The 16,897-nt window shown below is 37.7% G+C and overlaps 1 protein-coding gene across 3 annotated transcripts in view; it reads right to left on the minus strand.

Annotated features, from left to right (window-relative positions):
• The window catches only part of LOC121314270 (zinc finger CCCH domain-containing protein 3-like), a 71,657-nt gene that overhangs the window by 23,052 nt on the left and 31,708 nt on the right, over nucleotides 1-16,897 (minus strand). For all 3 annotated transcript variants that reach the window (XM_041247332.1, XM_041247334.1, XM_041247333.1), the window contains one exon: nucleotides 5,180-5,315. In XM_041247332.1, the coding sequence (XP_041103266.1) occupies nucleotides 5,180-5,315 (136 nt within the window). The remainder of the gene's footprint in view (nucleotides 1-5,179; nucleotides 5,316-16,897) is intronic.

Genomic DNA, 16,897 nt, shown 5'->3' on the forward strand with positions numbered 1-16,897 from the left:
GAGATGAAAGAAGAAAAAAGGGGCAGGGGATCACATTCGTATTTTAATGAGCAGTAGAAGCGGCTGAGGGGATCGGTAAGCCTAATTTCAGAGGCCGGCAATATTTTATATAATCGCAGAGAGGTTTAAATTGAAAAGCCCCAGCTGAATCAATATTTACTGCATCCTACTAAATGAATAGTAATAAGTCACTAATGCCCCTTGACTGTTCTATAAAATAATTATAGAAATGTACAAGGGCACGACGTGGCTGTTACATTAACCTTTACAGCAGGGGGACTTGTAACCAGTCCTTTCTATAAAAGGGAGGCTTGCTGCAGGCTATTGAGGGTCAGCAGAGCAGCATGTACAACATCTGGCGGCTCACTGTCAATTAGGAGAGGCACTCTCTTCTTCTTTCTGTCTCTACAGTACAACCTAGATTATGCGAACACCCACTTGTTAAGCTGCCCTGTTGTGTGCTGTGCTGGGAATGTATTTTATTGGTGTCCACTGCCCACTGTTAAATCACACATTAAAAACTACAAATCCCATACCCCACCAATTTCACTGATTTATCAATGTGATGGCTACTTGCTTCCAGACAGATTGAAAACTTGTCAAACCAAGATGAAGAAAATAAGAAATTATTTTCACGTGATTGGAGACATTTCAAAAGAAAACCGCGAAGAACAAAATTCAGGTATGTTGGCGTCCTTACAAGAAATGAGCAATGAAGGCATGTCAGAAGATGAAAGCCAACAGGGAAGGTTGCTTATTACTATTTTGATGTTTTCAGTACTGAAAAGTGTTACACAAGTCTCCAGATCTGAAGGGACTAAATGTACATGCACTATATAGTATTTAAATATGTATCACGAATTTAAAACATTAATATATGCGATTATTTATTTATTGTGAAATCATTACCCGAATAAGATGTGGGTACCCGGATATTTTTCACAGCAGGTACATGGTCCCAGCTCTTCTGCAGCAATTCCCACAGATGTAGGGCACTTGTGGGTAGCTTTGCTTGGACTCTTCTGTCCAGTTTGTCCCATACAAGTTCTATGGGATTGAGGTCTGGAGACTGGGCAGGCCAGGTCATTAGATTGAGTTGTCCTTCACTTTCCTTCTTCGCAAGATAGTTCTTGCACAACTTCGAGGTGTGTTTCGGGTCATTATCTTGCTGAAGAATGAAGGACTGCCCAATAGCCGTAATCCTGATGGAATGGCATGCCTCTGAAGTATGCTATGATAGCTATGCTGGTTGAGCTTGCCATGGACTTGGTAAAGATCACCAACTCTGTCACCAGCAAAGCAACCCCAGACCATGATACTGCCTCCTCCATGCTTGACAGTGGGAACCACACATGCAGAACTCATGCACTCACCCTCTCTGCGTCTTACAAATACTCGGATGTTGGACCCAAATATTTCAAATTTTGACTCATTGGTCCATAAGACCGACTTCCCCTCCTCAAACATCCAGTATCAGTGTTTTTTGGCCCAGGCAAGTCTCTTCCTCTTATTCTGCACTTTTAACAATGGTTTCTTTGCAGCAGTTCTTCCAGTTAGGCCAGCTTCACGCAATCTCCTCTGAACAGTTGATGTTGAAACATCTGTACTTCTAGTAGCATTTAGCTGAGCTTGTATTTCAGGGGCAGTTAATCACTGGTTTGGCAGACTTGTGAATGAACTTGTTCTCTGATTCTGAGGTCACCCTTGGCCTGCCTGACCTTGTTCGGTGCTCATGAGTGCCAGTTTCTTCAAATTGTTTGATGGTCTTAGCCACAGCAGTTACAGACACTTGCAAAGTTCTTGCGATTTTGTCTTAAAGATTGACCTTAAAGTCTTTTTTCTTTGCTTAACTGAGTGTATTTTGCCATTTTCTGCTCCCTTACATTTAGGAATGACAAACTTGTGTCTATGCTACCTATATTTCTAGTAATCGTGGACCCTCACCTGTTAACAATAACTGGTGACAAAAGGTTAATTAGGTAACATGCTAGTTAACTCAGAGAACATCTAACAAAGACACTTCTATACTTAGGCTAGTGTTCTAACACTGTGTTATACACATTTCAGACTTTTAACTGACTTGGAACTTCAGACTGAAATCCCCTTGCTTTGGGTGACCAGTTCATTGAAATTGACAAGATTTACATTTTTATTTAAAAATTAAATTTTTGAATGCAATTCACTTATGATTATTAGCTTATATACGTACATGTAACATATAATGAAATATTAAGTGTTTATAGACAAGTTTATACAGTTAAAAGCATAGATAATCATGAAAAACCTGGTTTCAAGCATGTGTACTCAAACATTTGACTGGTACTGTGTGTGTGTGTATTGCTGTGAGCAACCAGACAGTGCAAGGAAGCAAACAAACACAAAAGAGAATGCTTGGGGTATATAGTAAAAAATGTAGAGGACAAATCCAAAGAGATATTGAGGAGGTTGTATAATGCATTGGTGAGACCACACATGGAATTCTGGTCACTACAGTAACGAACGGACACTGGCCCTTGAAAGAGCGCAATGAAAAGCAACCAGACTAATCCCAGCATGGCTTAAAGGCACTACACAGAAACCTGGAAAGAAACTTATGGCACAGGGTAGCTATGGTATGGTATGGTACTGTATAACAGCTGACTTGACAAACTTTTTAGATCAACCAGCTACTAGGAACGGGATAAGCATTATGCTTGTATGTTCTAATTCCTATGCTGTGAATACAGTTGGTCTGATGAAAATCTATGTGCATATCTGTATAATGCAGTGTGTATTCAAAGTTCAGAGGAGTAGAGAGAGAGAGAGAAAGACTAACGGTATAGGGAGAGGGAAGGAGGAGAGGGAGAGCCCACTATAAATCTCAGCCTCAACGCACTGATCCTGAGCTCTTATTAAGTAAATTAATTTAACTCGATCCCGACTCCAGATCAGCTTGATTTAGTAAGGGGGAAATTGCATTAGGAAAGGCCGTGTTTGCCACATATAAGAATGAAGCAAAATTACATTCACTTAGCACTGTAAATTAATCCAGAAAACTGCCGGTGTAGAGTCAAAATGATCTTCATAAATTCTGAAATGGTCCTCTCGTCTACTATAAATCTCTATGAAATAAAGAGAGTATATATTACGAATATAGCACAATGAAATGAAGTACAATCTCCCTCCAGTGTCACCACGGCTTTGTCTAAAAATAGTTATTTAAACTGATCTAAAAAACAAGCTTACGCTGGTCACAACCAAGGCAGAAACATCGCAATTTTATTTCAACAAAAAAAGATTACAGTATCTGATAGGCTTTACCTACTTACTACATTGTGTCCCTTATAAAAGTTTCCCACCGTAACTTTGCAGTTTCCCCAGTGCCTTTACGCATGGTTATACAATGCATTTTCTGTTTTTATGAATAAAGGAAAGTTTCTTATGGCACTGTTGTTAATGAAACCATCAAAAGTCCACAACTATTTCAAACTTAATTTTATTCATAAAATCAGACTCACTTTGTGAATACAGCATTATATTACCAATAAAAAACATTCAACTTTGACCCATTTTTTTTTTTTTTTAACAAATTAAGATTAGTAATATTTTTACATCTACCTAAACCAAAGTCCCTGGATGAAGAATGTTTTCATAAATGTTGTTTAATACTGTTTCATTGCTGTATGTGCACAAGCTTGCAGCACACAAAAAGTGTTCCAAAAGCATTACTGTAAAAAGATCCATCATTGGTAAAATAAAACCAGCACCCCATCAAATTACCTGGTAAAGATAAGAGAAACATTCTGTTCAGAACTGTGTGTTGCTTATTTAAAGGCTTAATTTATGCATAATTTTTGCACAATATCTTTTTGATCATTTATTTAATATGAACAAGTAAGGACATTAACATTTTTTTTTTTTTTTTTTTAAAGCAAACTTAAAAAACAAAACAAAATTCAAAACAAATGTTTTTTGAGTATGTGAGGATGAGATTTAAAGTGATGGCAGTCAGATAGACAGCAGCATCTTACTGTAAGTGCCTGGCTTCCTTGATCTGGTCATTTAGCTTCTAGGTTAAAAACCATCAACTTAGATCAAACAGACACCAAGAAATCCAACTGTGGCCACCTGGGTCATTAATAGTGACCTCAGCAATACTCGCTACACCCCTCCCAGTACAGAAAGAAAACAATATCCCAGTAATGAACACCTGCAAAACTGTATTTATTGCTACAACTAGGGCTCACACTACAGATATCAGTGACTAAACCAGCAGGCAGTAACAAGTATGCTTATATTTATACACGCAGATATTTGCTGCCAGTTTCATTAAATTCCTCTGCCTGCCTCAGCTCTTTAAAACCCTGACAGGCATTAATTCATTGTAATGCGCCTTGTAAACGATTGCATTACCCTTCTCTTCAATCTGACGCAATTTAGCGTGCCCCTTATGTATGAAAATGCACCGTACTTGAATGCTGCCTCCACTAACACAGAGCTGTGCATAGGGTTTTCTTGGATGTGTGCACACATTTTTCTCGCACAGCCACTCATTATATAGGTCTTAACTGTGTAGTTTGGAAAAATATGCATGTTATAGCAAAGATGTATATATATATATATATATATTTTTTTTTTATTATTATATATCTGGTACTACAGGTAAAAAAAAAAAAAATCTCTTTTTGCAGTTCATGGTTTCTGACAGTCTTCCACTTTCATGACAACCTGGAGGGTGAAATTGTTCCCGCCCCTTCAGGTCTTTCTTTCCCGTCAGTTACCAACTAGATGCTTCCCCTACTGGCTGGCATTTTTTGTAGCCAGTAAGATGTTTGACACTGAAGACTGCTGAGATGAAAGTATAACAGACTTCATGGAAGGGAAGGCAAGCAAACCGAGAACTTTCTTTAGATAGCAATGTTTTTAAATGAAATACATGTTGAATCGGCACATTATATGTATATAGTGAATGGAAGTGTACGACACGTAATATTTAAGTATTTTCTTAGCTACAACAAACTTACTGAATGACCCATGAGCAGGGCTAGACGAAAATACAGATCCTGAGATGCATTCTGCAGTTACGGTTGGACAGAAACTTGCTGTTGCTGTGGGGAGCTCTGAATTGTTGGCAAAGTCGCTACTGTGACGCCACACTGCTAACAGCTGGCCACTGAAACATGAAAAATAAGTTACGTACCTGGTGGTGCTGATCCTGCGACCCCTCCAGGTGTGTGCCGCAGTGCTGTGCGGTGCTGGGGAGCTCCCAGCTGCATCGTGCTTCACTTTCTCGTACCGCGTCCTGATCACTCTGTGTGGGGTGTGGTTTGAAAGACCTGGAACCAGAAGGGGACAGTCAGTTACTGAGTCACAATATTTTAATACTGATCCAAAACTTCAAGTTAACTGTTCAGTTTTATTTGCTGATATGATATTAAAATAGCAGCTCTAAAAACGAAATGCTAAAAATTATCCTAACAAACACAGTTCACAATTCTACCTTATCGCACAGATGGTACACCAGACAAACGAGAAAATGTCTGTTTTCTATATTAAAAGCCATTTTAGACATTGCAGAACCACTTCAATGCAGTAGTATCTGCAACACACACACGCTTTTGATTAGCGTAAGAGGAGAACGTTTGTTCATGAAACTGGAAAGAACATCCAGAGCCTATCAGTTTATTCTGATGCTTGTAACAGTCTCTGCTTTGTTATGGCAGTTCCACACCACATGGTTATACAGCAGATATACAGTTAAATAACGCTAACGAATGCTCATTTTAAAGGAGACAATTTCCACATGACACAAAGAGATTTTAGATGATTGTATCGCATGATTACCCACGTCTACTGTACATTATGTTGAAATATATGAATAAATAGTAAAAGTGCATGAATATTTTCACTCAATGTGTGTTCAAACTGCTTGCATGCTGATCGAGAGACCTACGTTTTTGTTGTAAAGCAGGCAAAATGCTGTACAAGAAAGATACTGAGAAAGACTTTGTCAAAATATATGTCATTGAACTTAAGATTCTTTAAGTGTTTCTATCATTAGATTAATTACAAAATATAAAAAACAGCAGCAACTCTATTGTCACAATAGTATAGAAAAAAATATATATGTTGACAGGTAGGGGCGCAACAATGAAATCGATCCATCGATTATTCACCATCTGTCCTTAAATTTCCAGCGCTTCGATTCCATATTGGTGAATCAATGCATCAAATTAGAACCCAGTTTGAAGTCCCCTGTTGCCGGTTTTAAAACCTTGAGTGTGCAAGTGCACTTCTTTTAGTGCTAGTACGGTAGATTAGCACGTTGCTAGGATACACACTTTAGGCCTCTACATTCGCGTTGGACAAGCCAAATGAGAAGTAGGCCTATTGTATTCACGTTTTCTTGATTTAAAAATTAAGGCACATTTTTTGTTTTAAATCTATCAAATCAACAGATTACCATCTTTTGTTTCAAACCATGTTGTGTTTGGATTATTTGGCAATATTATATAAAAAGAAGCTGAATTTAGTACGATATTTAATCTAGTCAGGATTTGTGAGATTAATTAAAATGTTTTGCTTTTGGACATAAAATGTTAACAGTAATGAACGACCATAGTTCCTTCTGTTAAAATATAGTATTTTCTATTATTATTACAATGTTAAAGGGGCATCTGATGCGGACGCTTGCATATTCTTTTCAGTTGTTAAAAACTTGAGTCCTTTGTATTTTTTATAAATCGGAAATGTGCTCACTTGAATGTAAATTGTGTCTTTTTGTTTAAATGTTTTTAGTTATTGGATCTTCTGTTGAAAAAATAAATAAAAAATAAACTAATGTTTGTTCTTTATTTTGAAAAATAAAACATCAATGCATTTGTTATCTTTGGTAAATGCCTATACAATAATCAAATACGAAGTTAAATCCTAAAGTATAAACATGCAGGAAATTAGACGGAAACTATTACCACCACAGTCTTAAATCACTATGTGAGTCTGAGTACTTTCTTCAATTTTTCTTCAGTCACATTAGCTATATATTAAAGCTGTTCTGCCTGGCTGTAGTACAAGCTGCAGGTATTCTGTGCATCAAACCGTGTTATTTACTTTAAACCTTTGCTTAATTCTCTACATTACCATCTCCCCGGGCTGTAATTTTTCTCCAGGCCCATCTATTATTCCCAGCTGCTCACAGATCTCAAATCAAATGCTGCCGGTTCTTATTACAAAACAATCCCCACCCACTTCTCCTCCACATCCCCATCCCAGGTCGTTATCAGTCTGATACACACTTGTCGCAGTGCTACCCAGGTCAACGCTTATTGACTAATCGATCTCATTAGATTTTCTAATTAAAAACTTTACTATCGCGATGGGGGGGGGTGTTGAGAGTGAAAAGTGCTTGCACACTATAGGGATGTTATATGAAGAGCGTTTATCAGCTGGATCCCTGAGTCTGCACTAGAGAGCAGCCCTGATGCTAAAACAATTAAAGGTATGTGTGTTAGTGGGTCAGGGGGTATAGTTCTTAACTTCCAAACAGAGGGTTTCATGTTTTTACTTTATGAAAGCGTTGACTGTAGCCCTGCACAAAAGACACATGGTGTGCCTGAACGGGGTCTGAATGATGGTTCTGAGAAGACCACCAAGGCTAATGTTAATAGATTACAACCGCAACAACACGCTTCACAATAAAAACACACGAAAACACGACTGCGGGAACTGCTTCGGCATTAGATATTAAAATGTGATATCATTATTGTGCTGCAACCATGAAACAGAATGAATACAGTGCTTTCAGAAGAGTTCTTAACGTAAACAAAATGCAGACTAAGTGACATGTGGCATGTCAACTACCAGTCTGTGAAGTCAGCTGTCACTTACCTATTTTACTAGGGGACTATTGTAGATCCTACTGTATATTGTAGCCGATACTGTCTGGAAGGCGTTTATCAGTCACTCCACTGTTTTATACTTCATCGCTGTCAAGATTATTAAGAAAGAACCCTTGTTAAGTCACTTTTTAACACCAAGATTAATCCCCACAGTACAGACAATTACCTTAAAATTAAATTAAAGAGTATGACATTTTCTCTCTTCCCTTTGCTTTTTACTTTTTTCAGTCATTCTAAGTGGATTTTATGACAATTACTGAAATGCTGTGTTTTTGTTGTTGTTGTTTTGTAATGTAGGCTAGAAAAGCCACCTAAAGGGCAAAAGGTGGCATGATCAAAGAGGCAGATCGTTATATGGTGCTGGCTCTTAATTCTATAAAGATACTTCTATAAAGGCTGATCTAGCCTCTGTTACAAATAGCTACAGCAGGCAACTAGAACTGATGAACAGCTCCCGAACTCAGAAAAAAAGCACCTTGACACAGACTTATCAATTAAAAAAGAAAGAACAAAACAGGACTTGGTAAAATACTTGATAAAAATAAAAAACAAAAAGTTTCAGTAAATAAATAAATAAATAAACTCCACTCTGTCAGGCAACGCAGGCAGAAAGTGCTGTTCTGATTCTAGCAGAATGCGTCTCTCTGTCTCAGTAGCCCTGCCCTAGCTGTGGCTCTGAGTTAAGAGCCTAGAAGTCCAGCTAAAGGGATTAAATGGTTCTCCAGAGCTTTGTGGCAGTGTTCAAACACCAGGTCTATTATTATAGCGCACAGTTCCTCCAGTCGAATAATTATGAATGTGTTTCCAGGGGCCGTCAATTTGTCCCACAGAGTGTGAATGCAGTGATGGAGAGAGGAGAGGCTTGATAAATGTCCCCCCTCCCCCTCCCTATGAGCTGCCAGGGGCGCTCCGTCTAACAAGCTTTACATGTAAAAATGAGTGGAATAACAAAGCATGAATTTTTATGAGGCTAATAAATCATTCTGATTTTTATTTCTCTTTTTTTTAAACTCTGATTCATTATCATAGCGGCATTTTTTCATTTTTTAATGCATATATGACACAAATAATAATTGTGCAAATGTACATATGTGCATATAGTTTTATTTTTTGGGGGGATTTTTACAGAACATGTAAAATTCCAGGAAGGGCTTTATTTTATTTATCTAAATGGTCATTGTATTTAAATGTAACTCACACAATTGTCTTTGACTAAACTACTGTACAAAAAGTTTCTTTTTTGTTTTTGTTGACGATAACTGCCTTGATTTCACACCAATCTTCAACAACCTTTTCTAACACACTTCTAGCCTCAGATGTTTTGGATAGGTTATAATCTGATAAACTCGAATTTATACAGACATGCTTAACCTTACATATACTGTGCGCTTACTGGTGATAAAGAGGACCCTTTGTATGTGTGTGTGCATTGGTTTAGAAGTCTGGTTCAATTGAAAAAATAAAAACATGCATGAAACTTTACCAGACTAAACAAACGAACAGACAGTTGAGAACAGATGAATGAATATCAAATGTAATCCAGCTAAAGGCTTTAAATAACTCATGAGCTGCAATATGCCTTTCCAAGTTATTTTGATAAGACCCCCATGCTTTGAATGCACTGTGGGGACTAATTTATCAATGTTAAAAGTACATTTAGACATCCAGTCCAAGACAGGGATGTTTCAACTAAGTAGAACCCGATAACATAAGGGGCAGATCATCAGCAACCGAGAGCCTTATTGGTGAAGATCTCCCTTGTGGATTTATAATTAAGCGGGAGAAATAATTTGTTCAATTCAAGAGAGATTCTTTTCTGTTTAAAAAAAAAAAAAAACATAGCCTTCATAACTCACTTACATTTTTCTTTTCCCAATGACTGAATATATATATATATATATATATATATATATATATATATATATATATATATATATATATATATATATATATACACACACACACACACACACACACAAATATAATTATTAATTATATATTATATATATATATATATATATATATATATATATATATATATATATATACACATAAACAAGTCTCAGTTCATGACAACACTGTGTCTTCCTAATAACTGAAGAGTGTGGCACTGTAAGTGCACCTGATTTAGCTCTGCTCCTTCTAAACCTCCCCCTCCCTCTCCTCTCTACAACGCCACTCCATACCACACTGCCTTTCATTTGTCAACAGTGCACACTCCCGAATCAGGCAGAGAATTTATCTTTGACAAACATTTACCGATTATCAAATCACAGCCGTGGAACGCAGACAAGTTTTTCAGCGGGGTGGGGGTGGGGGTGGGGATTAGCTTGCTTGCTTGCTTGAAGTCATTCTTTTGTTTTAAGCAGCCATTTGTATTGCAGTCGAAGCTATTTGGGCGGCTTGGCGGATGACAAATAAGGCTTGTCAAAGACGCCGTGTTTGCAAGCCCCTTGGAAGCTTAGCACTATGTTGTTCCACTTTACCTGGTGTTTAATGAAATTTCTGTCAAGCAGGGAAGGAGGGGGTAAGGGGAGGGGGGGGTCGAGGCAGATCCAGAGGTAATGCCCCCCACCCCCTCTATCGGAGCAACGGACGTCTATCAAAGACCTACTACAGGAAAGATTGAGATCCCATTCCACTCAAAGTCACTCAACCAACACAAGCCAATAGTTTTTATAATTCTTGCAGTGGAGCCAGCGATTCCAAGCAGACACTCTATATGAAATGAGAACGGTTTGCAAAGAGACACTCACTATACATTTACTGAACGCATTTTTAAAATTTTTTTTTTTTTTTTTTTTTTTTTTTTAATCATCCCATCTCAGACACAGAACTCTGCAGATCTCTCAAGGTCAGTGTTAACTTCAGAGCGACATCCAGTTTTCTGCTTGCCCGGCTTCTCAGTTTGGAAGGGTGACCTGATCTGGGTAGTGTCTGGGCGGTATGATGCATCTTCCACTTCTTAATTATGGACTTCACTGTACTGAGGGATAATCAGCACCTTTGAATTTTTCTTGTACCCTTCTCCTGCTCTGTGCTCTACCACTTTATCCCTGACTTGTTTCAAAAGCTCCTTGGTCTTCATGGTTGCTTTGTTGGATCACTATGTGAGTTGCAGCTTGAAAGTCCTTATATACCCAAGGGAAATTATCTACAAGTTACATCACTTTGAGTACACACAGGCTGAAACCATTTCACTAATTTTGTGGCCTTTCAATCATTTGCACCCGAGCTGATTTAGAGCTGCAGTAGCAAATCGGTTGAATACTTGATGAATCTGTTTTTCTCTGTAAATCTTACTTATTTATATTCTATATGCATTTTTTTTTTTACTTTATGAATGTGGAGTAGTTTAGGTAGATTCTACACGTTAAGTCTAATTTGAAAGCGTCGTAGAGAATGTTCAGGTGCCAACAAAATGTGAAAACTTTGCAGCGGGGTGAATACTTCTGCAAACCTCTGTATGCATGTGCGTATGTATGTCGTATAAAAGAAGAGCCGCCTTTGAGAACCACTGTTCTACTGTATGGATTTCTTCAGGACTAACTCTGCACTCAAATAAACAAAATGCTTTATTTTAATACAATATAAAACATACCACACACACACACACACACACACACACACTCCAGTGCTAAGTATGCTGTGGGAAAGGGAACCTTCACCTTTAGATACCATGTTTTCTAAACTGTGAGTGACAAGAAACTACAGAGCGCTGCTTGTATCCTCTTAGGATTATCAAATAATGTCATCGCTCGGGGAAAAAAAGAAACCGTTCTAATCTTTTCTCCAAATTTGACAAGTAATTCCAACTAGCAACACTGATGTTTGATAAATTCTCATTTTACCCCTGCTCCTCTGTCAGCTAATAAATCTTTTTATTGACAGTGCTAGGTTTTTTTTTTTTCTTCTTCATTTTCTCTTAACTATAGTCCCAGTGACAAGCACACTGCCAGTAACAAATATTGCTGGCTGGAGTGGTTGTACTGGGCTGAATTGGTTTCAATGGGGGGGTGCTGAAATCTCGGCAAAATGGATGTTTAGATATCTGTTCAAAAACAGGTCATCACAGTAAGCCTCAATGTTTCAATAGTGGGATTAAAGAGATTCCACAAATGAGGCTAGCCTACTAACCCGGACCAGCCCCCCGAAGAGAAAGATCAAGATCAAGCTCCACGTAGGCTTACCAACATGGCCCAATTTGGAACTACTGTAGGATTTGACTGAATGCAAAGCAGATCCCAAAATGAGATTCGATACATTTAAAAAAATACCTTCCATTCAAGAGCACTGAGCAGAAAAGTCATTCAATGCAAGGTATTTCAATGCCTGCTGTATACAAAGTATTTCTCTGTTCATCATTATCCATCTTCAGTGTACACTACTCAGTCTAAAGGAATAAGCTATGAACTGAATTTATTTAGAATTAGGTGACTTAAAGTGTTTAAAATCTTAGGATCTGACAATGTGAACTAACCAATAATTTGAGTGCAGCACAGAAACCAGGACCAGAGGACACAGTTAGAAATTAAGTGGAGGAACTGGTTGAGCTCTGATAGGACGAATGGGCTCCTCTTGCTTGTCATTTTTCATATATCCTTTTTCTATTTCTGACATTTCTGAATCATTCATCCTACAAAATAATAGGTTTCAGAGGGATTCAACAAAAAATTCACAAACTGATCTCCAGCATAAAAGTTAAATTATTTTATCATTGTCATGCGGTATCAAATTGGGCTTTAATGCTTGAAGAAAAAAAAAAAAAAATATATATTATTATATATATATATATATATATATATATATATATATATATATATATATATATATATATATATGTGTGTCTCCTGAAAATACTTTGTAAACACAAAGTTTCATATTTTTTGAAAATTAAATTAAATGTGGTGAAAAAACACCCACAAAACATGTATGTTTTCAGAAACAAAAAGTTCTATTTTATGTTATAAAATAATGTTCCGTTACATGGCATTCCTTGAAGATGCTGAACAAAGTGGACTCCTGCACGCGATACTGGGGTCTGTGTTGAGGAATACCCACCAGCTACCAGGACTAAGAATGCTAAGTGGGAACTCCTGCCGTGCTGCTGAAATTTCACTGACCTTGACTTAATTCAGCCGCATCTCATACACGCTGTACAAAACACACAGACAGAGAAGTAGCCCTTTAGGGGAAACTTAAAGCTGAATCCCTGACAGCTTCAAGGACGCTGGTCGGATCTCATAGCTTCTTGTAGCGGTCCCTGTTGCAGCTATCTTGTTCGAGAAAAACTTAATTACCTTTCTCACTTCAACTAAAAATCAGCAGACGGAAATGAGTTCCAACAAATACAGAAATTACTTCTCAGCTTCCCATACTATATGAGAAGGGAAGGAATCCACAAGTATATCAGGACATTTTTTAACATAGTAAATCACTGTGACATACAATTATGCATGAAGTGGACAACAGGTGCACTGATGCCCTGATCTTCTGATACTCCCAACAGCTTGTGCTAAAGAATATCCTATCCAAATTGAAATCACAATTGGATCAATTATTCTCTAGAAATCAAATTGATATCCAGACATAGACAGGTAGACAGACCGAGCTCTTGCACAACATTCAGGCTGGTTTTTACAAAATGTTTACAAATAAAATATTCAAATGGACATTCGCCGTAAGTCAGACAAAACTGAACACAGCAACACTGGGGAAATTGACAATAGGACCTTAGTTAGTGTGGCTGTAACTCAGAGCATAATTCAACACTATTCTGTAGTACTATTTCTAATGTGTAGATCATTCATCCAAACTCCTTCTGATGACAAGATAAAAGTAAAAAAGATATTATATTAAAATCATACTGAAAAATGGCTTTACTGATGTTTTTAGAAGCAAATCAGCAAGTAATGTACTTGCGTTGCTGGTTTGCACTTAGATTTCATGCATCACAAAAAAAAAAAAACTGATTACTGCTAATGTATACTGTAGTAGCTTCTGAGTCGCTTTTCCAGGGGAAAACAAACTGTTCCCAGCTATTAAGTCAAATGATAAAGGCCAATTGTAAGCTCCATCACAAACAAAACTTTAAGACTGGCAGCTGATGCTGCGTGCTTTCGTATCGGCTGAAGAAGCTTTCCGTGACTGTACAGGATGTGTAGTTCGTGGAATTCGACTACCTGAAGGCGAGAGGGAGTCAAAAGACTGAGCAGGACTGTAAGCAGGCTTTAAGGAGGAGGAATCTTTACAAAATCCAAAATAAAAAAATTAAAAAAAGCCACGGTGGCCTAAGGGATTATTTATACTGAGGCATGGAGAGGGGAGGGATAGGCTTACAGGTGTTGGACGAGAGAGAGAGAGAGAGCTCCACTTCTGATCTTCTTCTGTGTACCCGTTTCATCTTTGGAAGCCTGCACTAGATTCCTCCCTGAGGCGTAGTACCCAGGGAGCCCTCCAAACATGTGTTCCATTTCGCAATTCCAAAACACCTCTCCTGAAAATAAACAGCTGCAGCTCACTTTAATTGGCCTCAGAACTCCATGGGTCTCAACCATTTTGGTCCAACGCACCAGCGGCTTTTCTTAAACCAACTGTTGCTTTTCCAAATGGGGGGGGGGGGGGGGATTCCAATCTTCAGTCAAAGGCTCATTTAAAATATTGGTATTGCTTAAATACTGGACTTGCAGTTTTGTGTTTGTTTTGCTTTAGAACACTGAAACACTACAGTACTCTAGCCAATTACAGGAATTTCTGGATCTTGACGTTACAGGTCAGGTACGTTGTGTTCACAATATGCAACAAGGATGGAAACGAGACTCCTTTTGCATAAGTTTCACCCATTCCAGGTTTTATTACGAGGTTCATTAACTACAGTGTATGAGTAAAAAAAAAAAAAAAAAAAAAAAACAACTCAGGTGTGTTTAATTAAACTCATAATAAAACCAGGAATGGGTCAAACCGCTATGCAATGGGAGTCATATTTCCATCCCCATGCAGATCCAAATACAATACATATCACAACACCCAGGTTACAATACAATTGTCCCAATGGACTACTTTGTATGATGTGTAAGAATGATCATGCACTTAAAAGGTATAATGAATATAGTGTACTACTTTTAAATTAAATTATGAATTGCTTTTGACAAGATACTGCCATTACAGATAACGCTGATGTGTTATTAAAACATGGGAAGCCACTGGGAATTAACATTATATACAGTTGGGAGTTAGCAAAGCTGTTAAAAATGGAACTCCCTGACATCCAAGAGAACTGAATTTAGACATGACGAAGGGTGCTCACTTCCTAAATGTTATAAAAATAACTTAATGATATGATTGGGTCTGACAGGCAGCTACTGCCCGCTGGCAAAGCCTGTACCAAGGATACAGTGCATGTCCAATTTCATACCAGGTTGTATATATAAAGAGAGATTGAAATAAGGTGTGATAATTGAAAAAAAAAAAAAAAAATACTATGAACACAGATTCCCAACCTCTCTTGGAAGATCCGACTGCAGAATGCATAATTCAGGTGTTGCAGATACTGTCTTTTAGGAGGGAAACAGAAACACAAAATAGCTTACACAGAAACAGCGAATGTGCTTTCGCTTTCAACTGATGGTACAGTAAACCGTAAAGACACTGGGATCTATTCAATTACTGTAAAACAATGGTTTAACTAAATACGGTCACTGTTTATCAGAATTGTGAAAACTAGATGAAAGTGTGCGCGAGTCTCTTTAATACATGTGTGTCTAAGGGTTAAGTAAAATAGTAGGTTTTAAACTGTATTAGATCTATTGAAAAGACTGCACTGTCTCAAAGTGTGTAAAAATCAAAACCAGTTAAATGGGTCATTTTTACTGGACAGCACCAGTAATGGAACTACACAGACAGAATTATCGAAAACAGCTGTGGGATGAATGTGAAGGCTCAAATTGTACTGTCTCTATACAACAGCTACTTACAGTCACATGAACAGAATGTGGCAGCCATATTAAGACAACGTCAAGCATGTAGTTTACATGTAACCCAGCATAAGAACATAAGAAAGTTTACAAACGAGAGGAGGCCATTCGGCCCATCTTGCTCGTTTGGTTGTTAGTAGCTTATTGATCCCAAAATCTCATCAAGCAGCTTCTTGAAGGATCCCAGGGTGTCAACAAACATTAAGTGAGTATCTCATATAGTCTTGGAGATACTGTATGAGGCTACAACAGCAGCTTTGTTAAATTACTGCTATGGGTGCAGCAATTCATTGTGCACCGCTGACTCATGACATTTTCTTTACATAATACATAGTATCGGAACAGAGATATCATTTGTATTGTGATACAAGTCCAAAAGCACAACATAGCTAACTGTAGATCACCAAACGCTACCTGAATAAAATAACAACTGTGTTTTTATTAGTGCTGGGACAAACACAGAATGTTCATGCTCAGACATTCGCTCGTTTTCAAAAAGTAATAAAATACGTTATATTGCTCAGAACGCAGGCAGAGACAGCACAGTGGCAGGTGGAGAGGGGCGTGGCCCGTGTGTGTGTGAGCCTTTATTTTATAGCAAGACATTACAATATGGAACACATTAAACTAGAAAATATCCCTTTAAAACACAGTACCAGTTAAAAGTTTGAGTACACATGCTTAAAACCAGGTTTTTCATGATTACCTATGCTTTTAACTGGATAAACTTGTCTATAAACACTTAATATTTCATTATATGTTACATGTACTTATATAGGTTGATAATCATAAGTGAATTACATTCAAAAATTTAATAAATGCAAATGTAAATCTTGTCAATTTTAATGAAATGGTCACCCAAAGCAAGGGGATTTCAGTCTGAAGCCCAAGTCAGTTAAAAGTCTGAAATGTGTATAACACAGTGCTAGAACACTAGCCTAAGTATAGAAGTGTCTTTGTTAGATGTTCTCTGAGTTAACTAGCATGTTACCCAATTAACCATTTGTCACCAATTATTGTTAACAGGTGAGGGTCCACGATTACTAG

This window comes from Polyodon spathula, chromosome 4 (genome assembly GCF_017654505.1).
Source record: "Polyodon spathula isolate WHYD16114869_AA chromosome 4, ASM1765450v1, whole genome shotgun sequence".
Lineage (NCBI taxonomy): Eukaryota > Metazoa > Chordata > Actinopteri > Acipenseriformes > Polyodontidae > Polyodon > Polyodon spathula.